The sequence below is a fragment of the Rhinopithecus roxellana genome, chromosome 18 (assembly GCF_007565055.1).
Source record: "Rhinopithecus roxellana isolate Shanxi Qingling chromosome 18, ASM756505v1, whole genome shotgun sequence".
Classification (NCBI taxonomy): domain Eukaryota; kingdom Metazoa; phylum Chordata; class Mammalia; order Primates; family Cercopithecidae; genus Rhinopithecus; species Rhinopithecus roxellana.
This window is the reverse complement of record NC_044566.1, coordinates 56,244,572-56,261,529: the sequence shown is the minus strand read 5'-3', so window position 1 is coordinate 56,261,529 and position 16,958 is coordinate 56,244,572. Positions and strand designations below refer to the sequence as shown.

The 16,958-nt window shown below is 38.6% G+C and overlaps 1 protein-coding gene across 1 annotated transcript in view; it reads right to left on the bottom strand.

Moving 5' to 3' along the window:
- The window catches only part of SOHLH2 (spermatogenesis and oogenesis specific basic helix-loop-helix 2), a 46,303-nt gene extending 30,164 nt beyond the window's left edge, over positions 1 to 16,139 (bottom strand). Inside the window, exons 1-2 of the mRNA XM_010383109.2 lie at positions 16,068 to 16,139; positions 3,433 to 3,647 (exon numbers count right to left, since the gene is read on the bottom strand). Of these exons, the coding sequence (XP_010381411.2) occupies positions 3,433 to 3,647; positions 16,068 to 16,115 (263 nt within the window). The 5' untranslated portion in view covers positions 16,116 to 16,139. The remainder of the gene's footprint in view (positions 1 to 3,432; positions 3,648 to 16,067) is intronic.
- Between the last annotated feature and the right edge of the window lie 819 nt (positions 16,140 to 16,958).

The following is a 16,958-nucleotide window of genomic DNA, read 5'->3' as shown; positions in this document are numbered from 1 at the left end:
GCATATGAATCCTAAGATGATCTTAAAGTATGTTACCACTGGGTAGTGTCTGAGTTCATCTGCTCAATAAAAACACACTCTTTCAATACATTCTTGAGATGAAAACAAATTAGGCAGTACTACCAGGAATGTTAACCTACAAGTGAGATGTGCCATAAGTCTTGAGTCTGTAAAGTACTGATATTTTATGAATGATTAAAGTCAATGAATGATTAGCACCAAGCTTAAAACATATTTTGTAAGATTAAATTTAAGAATCTTTTAAGGAAGCTGCTTTCATTTTATTCTAAAATAAATATAATATTATAGCTAACAGGCTAAACTTCATCCTTATTTTCAATAAAAATCCGTATGTCTTACAGATATATAGATTTGTGATCCTGTGCTCTAATACTGAACACATATATGGCCACTATCATTCTATCATCAATTCTTCATTCATTGACAGGAGACATAAAGCACCCAGAGAAACAAGAGTAAGGTAAGTAGATGTACATTTTCCTAGACCTACATAGCTTTTGAGATATTACAAGAGGACAACAAAGATCTAAAGAGAAAAATTTAAAATACAACAGAAGAAAAGTAGAGCCAGGCTTTTCATTCTGGTTTAGTCATTAAATATTAGCCCAAACTCAAAAGATGTAGTGCTTTAGGATAGATGAAGGTTTAACCTCCTTACAAATGGGGCAGTACGTGCACAGGGCTCATTACCACAAGAAAAACTATAGGTTGAAAACTGGAAACATCCTCTACAGGGGTTTAAACAATTCAACAAATCATAAACTCATAACGATTCTGAAGGCAGGAAAGGGAACTTCAGAGACATTCATAGCCTCTGAGGACAGCACCACGAAAGCAAAGCTTACACAGACAAAACAAACAAACAAACAACTCTGTCCCTTTACAGAGAGGAGCAAAAAAGCAAGGAGGCACTGCCTGCCTAGGATGGCACTTCTCCCACTCATCCATACAGTCATTCACTGGAGCTACAGCAAGGTAGATAACACCTGCTGGTAGTCAAGACCTTCACGGGTGTTGGGAGCAGTGCAACAGGAGACAAACAAGGAATACAAATCCAGGTGTATTCCACAAATTATTTGTTTTCTTTCAAACCAATGATTTCTTTTAAGGCAAAATAACAGAACTACCATTTGCATAGCTATACACTTAATACCTTAATCTACTTTCTTTTCTCCGCTAAGAAATCTTAAGCTATGTTACTCAGGGCAATAAAAGCTGCTGAGGTGAGTATCAGACAAGAAATTCTCTCCTCTAACCTTCTAGGTTTTAACATCTGCAACTAAACATAAAGCTGGTTCTTAAACAGAACTTCATTCTTATCTTGTTCAAAAGGCAGCTCTGATAGGAAGCAAATGCAAAGCTTTACTCCATTCTGAAAGGCATAGCTAGGGTCCTAGTCTTGGAAAGAAGAGAGAGACCAGCCATATTGAATTGTCCGGGGCTCTTTCAAAACCATATCTATGTTTGTACAACCAGCTGGGCACATACTGAACCTCAGAGATGAAAAAGAGGTGGTTTCAATACAAAAGTCAATTAATGACAGACTTCTAGAAAGAAAATGAAGGGAAGAGTAGAGTTCTGATCTAGTTTTGTAAAACTAGTCTGAGTTTTGTAAAAATGAGCCATGTGGTCTTAGGCAAGTCACTTCAGGCTCAGTTTTCTCATCTGTCAAGTAGGGACAATAAAAATCCTGCTCCACCTGCCTCATGTAGCTGCATAAAAAATTTTAAATATGATATAAATGAGATATTATGATGAGTCCACAGCCAAGGGAAACTCTATTTTTTTAAGGTTTGTAATAAAAGAAGCATATTCTCAAAAGGAGGATAGTATACCACAGGTTTTAGAAGTGGAATTCACTTTGATGTAGATAGTTTGCCTGGTGTGACTAGAGCTCACATACCTCATAGAAAGCCAAAAGAAATGCAGACCAGTTGTTCTAAGAAACCCCAAGAGTAGTATCTGTCTGTCCGTCTCTCAAATAAGTAACTCGATGGCTTGGGCTTCTCATTTCAACCTTTCTTTTCCCTTAACATAATTTGCTTGCCCCTTTATTCAAGGATCAAAATATTGTCTCTGAATTTTTTAGCCAAAAAGAAGAGGCCTGTCTTGTAATTCTGACAAGCTCTCATATGTTCCAATGTAACTGACAATTCCACTTTATCTATTAAGTATTTCATGGAAGGAGAACAAATTTGTTCTGATCTAACCCTATTTAAATACATCTTAAGTGGCAGGGAAGAATCTAACTCTCCCACCACTGGACTCCAATTTTCTAGAGCGAAAGTGGGTTAAAAAGAAGCAGAACTTGACCAGGCGCGGTGGCTCACCCCTGTAATCCCAGCACTTTGGGAGGCCAAGGCAGACAGATCATGAGGTCAGGAGTTTGAGACCAGCCTAACCAACATGGTAAAACCCCATCTCTACTAAAAATACAAAAATTAGCCAGGCATGGTGGCACGTGCCTGTCATCTCAGTTACTCAGGAGGCTGAGGCAGGAGAATTGCTTGAACCCAGGAAGTGGAGGTTGCAGTGAGCCGAGATGGCGCCACTGTACTCCAGCCTGGGCAACAGAGTGAGACTCCATCTCGAAAAAAAAAAAGAAAAGAAAAGAAAAGAAAATAAAAGAAGCAGAACTTATATGGAACTGCAAGACGAAACAAGAACACTGGAGGTGGTGGTTTCTGGACCCAGTGAATCCAGAAGGCTCCGTGGCTCCAGGAGACACCTCAGTCCCCAGCTAACAGGACACAGAGCTAAGAGTGCTCACTTCCTTTAGTGTCTGCCACTACAATTAATGAACCCTGAAAAGATGCACCATTTTAATGATAGTTATTAAAAAGGAGTATGTGTGGGAATAACGTAAGCATTGCATACTAAATAAATTTTTATGACAAATTGATTCTTACATTCTAATCCATACCTATTTTCAAGTTAAAATAATTCTTATAATGAAATACCACAAACTGGGAATAAAAACAAAATGTACATAGAATCTCCTACGAAAATATCCCTCATTTGTTTTTAGAAATAGCATCTCACTCTGCTGTCCAGGTTACAGTGCCATGACATGATCATAGCTCATTGCAGCCTCAAACTCCTGAGCAATCCTCCCACCTCAGTCCTCCGAGTAACTGGAACTATAGGTGCACACCATCAGGCCCGGCTAATTTTTAAAATTTTTTGTAGAGACAGAGGTCTCACTATGTTGCCCAGGCAGGTCTTGAACTCCTGGGTTAAAGCAATCATCCCATATCGGCCTCTCAAAGTGCCAGGATTACAGGCATGAGCCACGCCCTGGCCCCTCAATTTAAAAAGTAAAATAGAAATATATCTTTTTAGGATTTTTTAAAAAATGAGATTTTAAAAAAATGATTCTAAAGATACAGCATCAAGGCTTTTGAAGTTTACCTAATTAACTTGATGGCTTCCAGCTCCTCAGCACTTAGTGAAGAAGGCATCTTCAAGAAAACCATGTTGAATGTGCAATCATCCAAAAGCGCTACTGCCTCCTTCATGTCACTGATGGTGATGGTGACTTCTGCTATGTTTGCAAACAGTTTCTGTACAGTATCAGCCAGGTAGCCCACAGTGACATCTCCAACTAATAAGACGTCTATTTTTGCCTGAAAGAGAAGGAAGCAGAAGTGTCACATAATTATTACCTAGGCATAGTGAAAATGTCATGTATGAGAGGATAAGATAAAAAAAGCTCACAAATAACACAACGATTGACTCCATATCTAGTCTGACTGGCTAGATGGTCAACTGTAAGCAGCTCAAGGACAGGAACTATTAATTTCACATCTTCAGTACCTAGAGTAGTGAATAGATCTGAAGGTCATGCTGTTTTTAAACATTTTGCCTACCAATGCTATTTTACTTCAGTTTTTCTGCAAATTTCTCTCTCATCCTATTAAATGATAGAGTTCTTATGACTCAGTTTCCCAAAAGTCTTTCCTGCTGGAAAATCTATTTATTGCTGAAAGGATCAAAGTCATAACTCTCCCATGTGATTTATTTCAGTGAAACACACATTTCAGGGAACAGAGAAAGATTTAAATTCCTAAATCATAAGAAACACTGAAATAGTCCTTTCGATTAAATGTATGTGCTATTCAAACCTCAATATTAGGAACCAAAAAGACTATTTGCATTTGGAGATATTTTCAAGTATATTCAATTAGGAAAAAGAGCATTCCCTTCCTCACCTTTTATTTCTCTATGTTTTACTCTCTACAGCTAATGAACGCAACCCACCGAAAATGCCAAAGAATGGGGATGCTTAATTTAATGGAAATAGAAGACAATTGGAAATACCAGGCCATAGACATCTGTATGAGAAAACAGATTTGGGAGGTGATTAGAGTTGAAGCTAAAAGAGTGAAGGGGCTGGAAATACTTGTACAAAGAGAAAGGCAGCTTGGCAAAGAAGCAACTCCACAGGGCAGGGTGCTGGTGTAAGTGGCCACCGTGGGGCTTCCTTCTCTTTTCAGCCTGGTTTCCTGAGGGCTTCAGGAAAGAACAGGTGAGGTGCAAGAAACTAGGCAAGAGTAAAGTAAGCAAAGCTCTGGCACTTCTACCTGCTCACCTAATTTTCTTCCTTCTTTTTGTAAAAAAGTTAATCTTCCTTTACCATCTCTCATATCCTAATTCAATCCCTTCTCCGGAAGCAATTGCTGTCAAGAGTTTGGTGTCTATCCTTCCAGACAATTTTTGTGTCAAACATATAAGTACAATACACACATATGTAGCTTTTCATAAATGGGCTGTTACTATTTTTTGAAGTGAGTTGCTTTTTACATGTAACAATATAGTTCAACAATTCCTCAAAAATTCTGATTCACTGGGAACATTCTCATTTTCCAGGTGGTTATAGACTTATTCTCATAAAAATATGTTTTCTATTATTTGTTGGGATCGGGGTGAATGTGCTCATCTGTCATCTTGATCCAGTCTTCCTTATTTTCGATGATGACAATTGATTGAGACATTCTCCCAGTGTTGGGTTTTGATGTTATTATGGTGCCATGACGAATACATTTGTAAATACATCTTTGTGCAAATAAGCATATATCCTAGAATCAAAACTAGAAAATCAGAAAGTAAATTTTCACTTGTTTTGCATACTCCAAAGGATACAAAATTTTATATCCCCATAAGCAGTACATGAGTACTCATTTCTCCAAACCCTTAATAAGACTGATTATTCTCAACCTTTAAAAAATTTTTGTCAATATTGTGAGCAAAAAATCTTATCCATTTTATTGGCATTTTTTGAATGCATAGAGTATCTTTTCATTTTAGTGACAATTTGCATTTTATTATCACATATTTATTAAGCATACCCATTTACTCCCTTTGTTCACCTATTTGTGGTTTGTATTTTTCTTATTGCTTTGTGGGAGTTTATAAAGTCTGGATATTAGTCAACTACTTTTTTTTCCAGTCTGTCACTCTGCCTTTAATTCTTTTCTTTCTTTTTTTTTTTTTGAGAAGGAATCTTACTCCGTCGCCCAGGCTGGAGTGCAGTGGCACGATCTCGGTTCACTGTAACCTCTGCCTCCCGGGTTCAAGCAATTCTCCTGCCTCAGCCTCCTGAGTTGCTGGGATTACAGGTGCCCACCACCACGCCTGGCTAAGTTGTGTATTTTTAGTAGAGATGATGTTTCACCATATTGGCCAGGCTGGTCTTGAACTCGTGACCTCAGGTGATCCACCCACCCTGGCCTCCCAAAGTGCTGGGATTACAGGCATGAGCCACCATGCCCAGCCCTTTAATTCTGATTATAAGGTCTTTTCTCACTAATAAGTATTTAATATTTAGTAACAAATCTACTGTTTCCTTTATGGCTTTAGTGAATTTTATCTTGTTTTCAAAGCCATCTCTGTTTATGTTAAAAAATGCTTTGGTAGAGTATTCTAATACTGTTATGGGTTTATTTTTGCATTTAGCTTTTTATCCCAGCTGGAGTTTATTTGGTCATTAATATGAGGTAGGTACCTGCTTTCAGTTTTCTTTTTTAAATGCAGAACTAATTGACCCAACAGGATTACTGAACAGACTAACCTTCTCTCAGTGTTTTCATGAGTGAAGTTTTCACAATGCCAGGTAGGGGTGTGTGTGTGTGTGTGTGTGTGTGTGTGTGTGTGTGTGTTTCTGGACTTCATTCTGATCCAATGATCTATTTGCCTATTCCTGGTTAATACCACACTGCTTAATTACTAGCTCTTTATAGTGTGTTTTGATATTTGATAGAGCATGTTTCCCTCCTTGTTATTTTTCAATTTGGTTATTATATACTTTCCAACAATTTCTCCTCCAACAGAAATTGGCATCAGTTTGTCAAGGAACCTTGTTAAAGTTTTAATTATGGTTGCCTCTATTTTAACAGTTAATTAGAAAATATGCGATATTAAATTACCATATTTAGGAAGTATATATCTTAGAGAATTTGGGTCTTCCATTATGTTCTTCAGTTTTATGGACTTTCATATTGATTTTGCATGTGTATGTATTCCCAGATATGTCTTACGTATTCCCAGATATTTCAACATTTGGAGGTCACTGTGAAGGGGATCTCTTTTCTTACTCACTACATTTTTGATTGATTACAGTTGACATATAGAAGTGCTATTGATTTCTGTATAAGGAACTTGCTTCAAGTAATGCACTTTATAGTACTCTTTGTTCAGTTCCAATATATTTCCATTGATTCTTCTCAATTTCCTAGGTAGGCAATCTACCGCCTTCAAAAAATGACACTTTTGTCTGTTTCCAGAACGTATGCCTTTTATTTGACTTTAAAGCATTAGCTAGAACATCCAAAACAAGGGTGAGTAACAGGAGTGATAGTAGGTGTTCCTGTCTTGTTCCTGACTTCAGTGGGAATATTTCAAATGTTTTTACTACTAAATATGATACTTACTGAAGATTTCTGATCAATATCCTTTATCAGTTAAAAAAGTTTCTATTTGGAAGCTAAGAATTTTACATCACAAAAGGGTGTTGATATTTATTAAATGCTTTTTCAGTATAACATGATCATATTATGTTTTATTCTTTGATCTGTTAGGCAGAGGCAGTGAATTACATTAATAGATTTCCTAATGTCAAGCCATCACGGTATTGCTGGGATAAACCTATTCATAATGTATAATGAATTCAATTCCTTCACCTTTAGATTTTTGCATCTGTGCTCATAAGTGAATCTTGATATAATTTTGTTTTATTATATTGCTTTACCTTGTTTAGGTATCAGGGTTACGCCAGCCTTGAAGAATAAAATACTGTTTTATGGTCTTGAATAGTTTATAAAACACAGAAATTATCTGCATCTTAAGTTTAGGTAAAACATGTCTAGAAAACCTGGTTCTGAAGACATTTATAGAGCTGGATCTTACATTTTATTTTATAGTTCCTTATTGATTAATGGCAAATTCAAGTTTCCCACCTTTTCTTAAATGAATTTTGGTCATATACATTTTACAAATCCATTTCATATGGATTTATGTTTAATGTTTTAATTTTATATATATATAAAACCAATAATGTTTAATTTTTTCTTTTTCTGGTAATGCTTTATTGAGAATATGGAACTGTGTGGTCCAATACAGTAGCCACATGTGGCTATTTAAACTTATATTAATTAAAATTAATTAAAGTTTGAAATTCAGTTCAGCTGCACTAGCCATATTTCATGTGCTCAACATCCTCATGTGGTAAGTGTGGATTATCAGATGGTATAATTACACAACATTTTCATCATTGTGGAAAGTTCTACTAGGCAGCAAAGTCGAGGGTCTAAATTTTCCTCCTAGTGGCATTTTGTTGTACCCCACAAATTTTTATATACAGTGAGTTCATGTTCATTCATTGCTAATTAGTTTATAATTTCAGTTGATAGTCCCATTTTAATCTAAAGACTTTTATTAAATACACCTATATAAATGTATTTATGATTTTCAAGGGTATAGTGTGTTTGGTTTTTTATTTTTTTGGCTATTTGTTAGTTGCTCATTTCTTATTTCAGTGCACTGTCAACAATGAATGTGTCCTGCATGACGTCTACTTTTTAAAATTTGTTGACATTTTCTTCATAGCCTAATAAAGTTTTTGTTAATCGTCCATGGGTACTTGAAAACAATGCCTATTTTCTCTTGTGCAAAAAGTTCTACATATCTCTTAGAGCAAAACTGTTAATTCTTTCTTTGCTTATATTAGGTCTACTTGATCTTTCAGTTTATGAAAGAAGAGTATCAAAATCTCCTTCACTGAGGTTTTGTCAGTTCATCAATTTCTCTAACCATAGGTTATATTTATAATTATGGGTTAAGTACATAAAGGTTCATGATAGTGATATTATATAAATATATATCTATACTATTTAACAATATATATGTGATCTATGTTTATATAGTATGTTGTTAGTGTATATATACATAGACGATTCTATATAGAGAATACTACTATGTAAAATATATCTCTTTGCCTTTTAATGCTTTTCACCTCAAATTTTATTTTTCTGATATACAGTTTCGTTCTTCATATCCCCTTATTTTGAACTTTTCTTTATCATCTTTATTTTCTGTGACTTTTGTAAATCGCTTTTAATGGAATTTACATGGTTTTTACAATCTGACCTTTCAGTTTTTCATGTATGAATTTAAGTAATTACATTACTGACATTAACTAGTGTACATTAACTTCATTAATGTACTGTAATGAATTAGCTAATATTAATTACTTGTGAACATTTACAATCTAATGTGAAATGACCTTATTCCCTTTCATTTGTTATTTCAGGCTTCCTATTTACTGTAATTTGTTTCTTTTTTTCCCATAGCTACTCTTAGGCTGATCAAATTTTCATTTTTCCATCCTGTTGCTCCTGTAATGCTTTGGGACTGAAATCCCTAATTTTTGTGCTTAAGTGCTTAATTGTCTTTTTATTTGGAATTAATTTTAGATTTACAGAAGAGTTGCAGAGAGGGTTTGCTGAGTTCTCATAAACACCTGACTCAGCTTCCCCAAATATTAACATCTTACAATCATAGTATGTTTATCCAAACTAAGAAATTGTGAGGTTTTTTTTTTTTTTTAACCATGAGAAAGATAATCCTAAGAAATTAATATTGGCATAGTACTATTAGCTAAACTACAGACTTTATTTGAACTTCACCAATTTTTCCACTAATAGCCTTTTTCTGTCCCAGGATCCCATCTGGATAACAGGTTGTACTTAGTCCTCGTGTCTCCTAGTTTCTTCTAATATGCAATGGTTTCTCAGTTTTTACTGGCTTTTGAAGAGTGCTGGTCAGGTATTTTGGAGAATGTCCCACTACTTGGATTTGCCTGACATCTTCTCATAATTTGACTGGGACTATAGATTTTGGGTAGAACACCATGGACACGAGCACATCCTTCTTATGGTGTCATAAATCAGTGAGAGATTGCCAGGGAGGTTCACCTTGGTCACTTGGTTAAGATGGTGTCTGCAAGGTTTCTCCACTGTTAAGTCCCTTGTTTATCCTTTCCACATTCTTGTTTTCAGAAGGGAGTCACTAAGTCCAGACACACTCAATGGAAAGGGACTAAAGTACCACCTCTTGGAGGGAGGAATATCAAACAATTGTGGATGTACATTAAAAACCATCACAGTAATTGATAAATATGTTAGTGGAGATGGTTTGAGGCTTTGCAAATATCCCATTTCTCCTTAAAGTTATACCCTCTGTTCCTGCCCTTCATTTGTGGATCTTGCCTGTAGCAATTATTACTATGACATTCAATTGTTGATTTTCTATTTCCTTCCATCTACATTTATGATTTGGAAATCTTATGTAAGGAGAATATATTCCTTCTCCCTCATTTATTTATTTAGTCAATTGTTTATTTAAATCAGTAAGGACTTCTGGATATTTATTTTATTCTTTGGGTTACAATCCAATACTATCATTTACTTTGTTACTCAAATTACTCCACTTTGGCCACTACAATTTCAAAAATACTTAATTTTTAGTAAGTATATGTAGCAATTTTCAATTAAGATATAGAGTTAATCTAAATCTATAGCCTCTCTCCAAACACGGCAGCATCTTTAACACATCTCCACCCCATATACTTCTTCTCATGCTATGACTAACTGGAATTTTAGTTCCAATCATTATTAAGTATTTATATTTATTAACATTTACACTTAATTTTTTGTTTCTCTTATTCTTACAGTTTCTTGTATCTCGTATTTGCTTCTTTCTTGGATTCATTTTATTGAATTGCAGTACGGGGGCTCAGAAAATTCTTTTAAAGACTGTCTGATAGCATCAGAGTCCTAGCATGTCTGAAAACATCTTCACTGTGCTCTCACAATTCAGTGCAAGTTTTGCCCAGCAAATACTTATAAGGTCAAAATCACTTTGTCTCTGAATTTTCCTTCTGGAATCCAAAGTTGCTAATGAAAAGAATAAGCTGCTTTGTTCTTCTTTAGATGCTTTTCTCCTCTTTTTCCTCTGGGTTCTGATAATTTCTAGGCTGTGTTTGAATATAGACCTCATTCATCCTACTTGGCACCCAGTGGATCTTTAGCTCTGAAAATTTTCTTCTATTATTTATTTGATTACTTCCTTCTTTCTGTTGTCTTTGTCTCTCCTCGTAAATCTTCTGTGAGATGCTGGATGTCTTAAATTGATCCTACATGCCTCGACTTCTGTCTCAGAGATTTCATTTTCCAGATCACTGGCTGAGTCTTCAGTCCTTCTAAGTATTATTCTAAGTATTACAATTTCAATCCATTTAATGTAAATTACTAATTTCTAAGATTTTTTGGTAATTTTTCATTACCTCCTATTTTTAGGATGTGATATTCTCTCCACAGATATAAATTCAAATTTTAGAAGTTTTTTTTTTTTTTTTTTTTTTTCTATTCCTTTACGTCCTAGTTCATTCAAGCTGCTATACCAAAAGACTATAAACTGGGTGGCTTATAAACAACAGAAATGTATTTCTCAGCTTGGAGGTTGGGGAAGTCCAAGATCACAGCACTGGCAGATTAAATGTCTGGTGATGGCACAATTTCTGGTTCATAGATGGCAATTTATTTGTGTTCTCATGTGGTGGAGGAGCAAGGGATCTTTCTTGGGCCTCTTTTATAAGGCACTAATCCCATTCACGAGGGCTCCTCCCTCACGACCTAATCACCTCCCAAAGACCCCATCTGCTAATGCCATCGCCTTAGCAGTTAGGATTTCAACATGAATTTGGTGGAGGGCACAAACATTCAGTCTATAGCACCTTAAAAATCTGCCTCTTTAATTATTTGATCTGTGCATTTGTCTAGTTCTGTTAATGTCTGGCAATCCTTGGTTTCCAAACATAAAGATGAATCAAGAACTAAGTGGATGTGAACAGGCAGTTTCTCCTGTAGTTGGGGTGGTGGTTCCTCAGTGGGGGCCTCCTTTAATGGGACAACTGACTATGGGTTTGGTGTGAGTGCGCAGGATGAGTGAAAGCAACAGCCGAAGAGCAGAGATCTTGGCACCAGCTAATTGTCAAAATCAAGGTGGGCTTTACTCTGAAGACCAAGTATGTTAGTTTATTTTCCTCCTAGGAAGAACTGCCTTTCCTTTCCTCTTTCAGTTACAGAGGTCTGGAAATTACTGATACCAGGAGTCCTCATCCCATGTATAGTTCATTTTCTTTAGAGAAGAGTTCGTGAGTTCTGTCTTTCAGTTAAAGGCACCATTGCTCCTGCTTTAGTAGGAGTGAGCTGGGAGAGTCCACAGGGTAAATCCAGGGGGCCAACCTGCCCCGGTGTTCTGTACCCAGCTAATTCAAAACAGGTGAGCACGCTTTGGGCTACTTTCATCTTTGTTTCTGTCAATATTGAGCCTGAACTATCACTAAAATTGTTTTATCACTGCATTTCTTCTCTTTGTGTCTTTTAAGCTGTGGATTTTCTACTTTTGTTTTAGGTGCAATTGGATCCCATCTGCTTTCTAAATGTCACATTTTTCTGTGGATTTTTTTTTTTTTTAACGTTCAGAGAGAAGTTGCTTTGTTCAAACCAAGATCCCATTAAGAACTATGCATTGCATTTGGTTGTTATAGCACCTTGATCTGTTAATTTGGAATACCTGTCTTCTTTTTCTATGCTATTTACCTAAAGGAATCATCACATTTTGAAAACATCTGCTCTGGAGCTTGGGGTAGACGGGGAGGTTGACCTGTGTGCTCCATCATCATGTGCCAATCTCCTTCACCTGCACTACCCTACACTAAACAGGATACAAATTTAAACTCCTTAGCATGGTGTTTCATAGCCTGCTACCAACCTACTTCACCAACCTTATTTCCTTCTACTTCCCTCAATGCTCTATATTCCAAGAACACAGCACAACACTTTTAAATGAGTTTTGAAATATGGAATTTCTACAGTAGAGAGTGTTGGGACCCTACTAGTGTGTTTCCTTTTCATTTTATAAATACTTCTCATTTCCAGCCTCACTTTAGGAGCAGCATGGGACTCGAAGCCCTTTGTGATACCTGTGAGTGCAGATTGTTTGCGAATCTCCACTATAGCACGATTTCTTCTATACAAATATATTCTTTGTGAACCCAAAACCAAACAACGAAACAGTCATTAACAAGTGATCACAACAGAAGCAATTATAGTTTTGTTTTTTAATTAACCTGATTAATGGAAGCAACTATGAATGCCCAAAAATAACCTATCTAGTACAATTAGGGTGTATGACCATATAATTGATCTTCCAAACTGAGGCACTTTTGAGAATGAAAGGAGGTGCCATTAATAATTACACTAAAATAACACATATAAACTAGGGTGTCCTGGGATATAGTTTGTAAAACTTTATATTAGTAAGGTTTATTTTTTCTTTTAAAATATCCTGCCACTTTATGTATCTGCTTAAATATGCTTGATGTTTATTCTCTCCATAGATATTTATTGAGCCCTTACTATAGGGCAGACACAGGGCTGGGTCCTAGGAACACAAGGTGAACAAACAAGACAAGGCAAGGTCCTTGCCCTCATGGGGCTTACATTCTAATAGCCCTTTTCTCTGCTAAGAAAGCATGGCGTTCAATCCTTGGAATATAGGAAGAATGGAGTATGAACAGTTATACTAAGGGTGTTACTAATCCTTTTTCAACAGCTTGATGCAGTGGGAAGGGAGCAAAGCCATTTGAGGCAGACAGACCAGAGTCTTGTCACTTAGTTCAACTATTTACCAGTGGCTTTGAATAAGACACTTAAGTGATCCTCGTCTGAAGGTTCAAAATACTTACATTGCAAGATTGTTATGAGAAGTGTTTGTATAGTGCCCTGCAGGTGGTAGTTATTGCCATGTTTTTGCAAGTAATACTGAACCTGAGCACAAAGAACACAGAAAACGTCAAATCAACCTAGCAGGGGAGGGGCCAGAGGAGAGGGGAAAATGTGTCCATGCTGGGCTCTGCACTGTCTGAATCACAGTGCTCAGGAAACAGGGCCTCCTGCAGAGCATAAACTTCAGAATAACAGAAATCAACTGCCTAGCTTGAGCCTTTCCCTAGCTAGCACACGGCATTCTGACTGCATGATACCCCTCAGAGGCTCAGTTCCCAATGTCCCCAGAATCTCTCGGCCTTTTGGGAAAAAAAGGTCAAGAAAGAGTTATGAAGGGCAGAACATGCGTAGTGGGAAGCAGGAAGAAATCTGAGGGTAGGCAGGAAGACGATCTGGAAAGGGATGAGGAGAAACAAGCACCACTAACCCACCGTTCTGTGCAGGAGTCTGAAGTTTTTGCATAGTGTCTTGCACCATGGCACAGAGGTGGTATGACATAAAGCAGCTCTGGAAAGAACTGATGTGCTCTCTTGCCAAATGCTTCTTTGCCTGCCTTACAAAATCAGGGCCATAGCACACTTGGAATGTTAATGGACAAATCAGAACACTGCTCAAGTCCACTATCCCAATTCCAGTTAACTCAAATTAAGGGAATAGTTTATAATCAACATAAATCTGAATATTTATTTAGTTAAAAATATCTTGTTGACAATGTAATATGAACACAGGTGATGAAAAAGATCTATTGATAAAAAGGAATAAATGTTTCTAGTATATTCTGCTTGGAAAACTGCCTTTTAGTACATCTAAGATTTTCACCTGCAAGCAATAATTTGAACCAATGCTAGGCTTCGTTTGATGAAATATCTTTTTCTGTTTGAATTGCTTACTACACCTTTGTAAACAAAAGTAACATGTATTCATTGGGAAATACTAAAAGAAGTCAAAAAAGAAAAGTGTCTGTAATTCCACCACTCAGGGTAAGCCCTATTAACCTTGGTACATACCCTTTAAGTGTGGGCGGTTTTAGTAACACGACATCATTGTCACCAAGACACTTCATCCACTGTTTCATTTCTGTGATCACAGTAACATGCAGGGCACTCTAGTCTCTACAATTTTTAAAACACTGGATTTCCATTTGCAATCTGTGGCAGGCTAAACCCTTAATTAGTAACAGCAGGTGCTGAAGTGCTTAAAGCAAATCACTCCTACATTTTAGTGAGTTGTTATTTATGTCACTCTTATCACCAGGAGCAGAGCAGCCCACAATCAGCAGCAGCTGCAGGGCTGAGGCTCTCATTGGGCAATTGTGGGCCTTCAGTTTCCCCAGGAGTCAAGGGATTTAAACAGCTCTATCTGGGGAAACTGAGCAAGCGGCTCTTCTCACAAAGGCACACAAAGGGGTCAGTTGGGGTTTCACACTCTCTTAAGGGGAGGAAACCACAATTATTTATGTTCTACTAGATAATCAGATATTTCATTCAGAATTCGTTTTGTGCAGCTTTGCCTAATCCTGCACCATAAAATACTATTTTTCCTTAGAGTTTAAATAGGTTCTTCCATCTTGAAAAATTAAGAAAACCTGTTAAACGGGTCCACTTCAGAGGGATCCTAATTCCATTTCAGAAAGCTTGCTCTTAGGAAATTAAGTTTGCAGAGTATTCTAAGAGGTAACAAGACTACACTCAGCACCAAAGGTTGCCCTCTCCTATTTATCAAGATGCGGAAAATACGAAGATGAAAGCCCCCCTCCCCAGCTGGCCTTGCTTTCTGGCGTGGGGAGGTTTCGTCGATGCTTTCCTCCTAGTGGGGGTAATCATCACCTTTCACTTTTATCGAAAACAGTTACAAAAGTGATTTTGTGCTTTGCTAAAGGGGCTGAAAAATTAAGGTGTTTTTTCAAGAGAGGCCAGTGGGCTTTTTTATTTCCATGCAGATGGCAAATGCATGCAGAGCAGGTCCCCTTCCCACCACGGCTTTGGTTCCACACAAAGCTGCCTATTTGGGTGGAAGCTCCACGAAGGACACTTTGGAATGCCACGCCAGTGCGCAAACTAAAAACAGGCATGCCCAGCTGTGCAGAGACGGGACTGCAGGGAAACAGCGCGCCTAAACTTTCTTATATTAAAAATAAAAATCACTCATTTTTGTCCAGTCACCAGCCCCCGAGTGCCTAACAAAATTGTGTTTCTAGGTAGCTAACTCTACAAGCGGCCTTCTGCTCGAAAATTAAGTTGGGCAAACGTCAAGGACTAAGATGGTTTTTTTTTTTTTCCAGTTGGAGAATTCACATTTATTGAGTAATTGATGTGATGCAATCTGGAATTTTTTGGATTCCATTAAGTTTCACTGTGAACAGTTCATCTGTTACTGGGTTTTCTTTATAACACGATTCAGTTCTCTTTCTTCCTTGGCCTCCTCTCCTGAGATAAATCAGCCCCGTCCCCCCACCTCAGGCCCAAAGGGCCTGGTGGCACCCAGGGCACCCTCAGAAGCCGGGTCCGCGCTTCCCCAGCTCGGGGCGCCAGGGGATAGTGGACTCGCGCCCTGGAAGGGGCCCTTCCTGCTACCCGCTCCTCGCGGTTCCCCGAGAATGAGAGCTCCCCGGGCCGAGCTTTGAGGGCCGCGGGGGCCACCGGCCCAGGACCCGCCCGCGAGGTTATAAACGCAGCTGCCTCCCCTTCCTCAGCCTCTTACCTGGCCCGAGATCTGGCCGTGCTCCTGGCAGATAATTGAGGAAGCCATGGCCGCTGCGCACGTGCTGGGTCCTGGGGCAGCCTTCCAGCAGGAGGAGCTCCAGCCGCTGCGTCCCGGGCCCGCCCCCTGCACTAATGGCTACTGGCCGCAGCTGAGGGCGAGCACGCCCCGGGCGCGCTTAAAGTGGCCCTGTCGCCTGGTCTGGCGCCTGGGGGAGAGGCAGGCCGTTCTGAGGGTTCCCCGCGGAACCCGGGTCGGGGGCCTGCCCGTGGGAGCTACTCAAGCTGTCCTGGGGACCCTTAGGAGACCGCGTCATTAGCAGACTGCGCACTCCAAGTCCCCTTCCCACGGCAGCTCTCACGACACTAAGCCCCGCGTAGTCACTCCCACTGCGCCGCCTGGGGAGGGGGGAGACAAGGCGTCACCTCAAGATGATCTAAAAATTTTAAGAAGTCGTTTCTTATTGGCAGTCTTTCCAGTTTAAATGTTAGGAATTAGCAAACACTTGGGTTTGTTTTGCTCTTTTCTAAACAAACATAAACAGAGGACAGGGAAGGCGAGTACTTTTACGGTGCTTTCTTTCCAAGCCACTAAGAAATTCAAAATGTTAGGCCGGGTGCAGTGGCTCACGCCAATAATCCTAGCATTTTGGGAGGCCAAGGCGGGTGGATCACTTGAGATCAGGAGTTCGAGACCAGCCTGGCCAACATGGTGAAAACCCGTCTCTACTAAAAATACAAAAATTAGCCGGGTGTGGTGACGGGCGCCTGTAATCCCAGCTATCTGGGAGGCTGGGGCACAAGAATCGCTTGAACCGGGAAGACGGAGGTTGCAGTGAGCTAAGATCGCCCATTGCACTCCAGCCTGGACGACAAGGAGAGATTCCGTCTC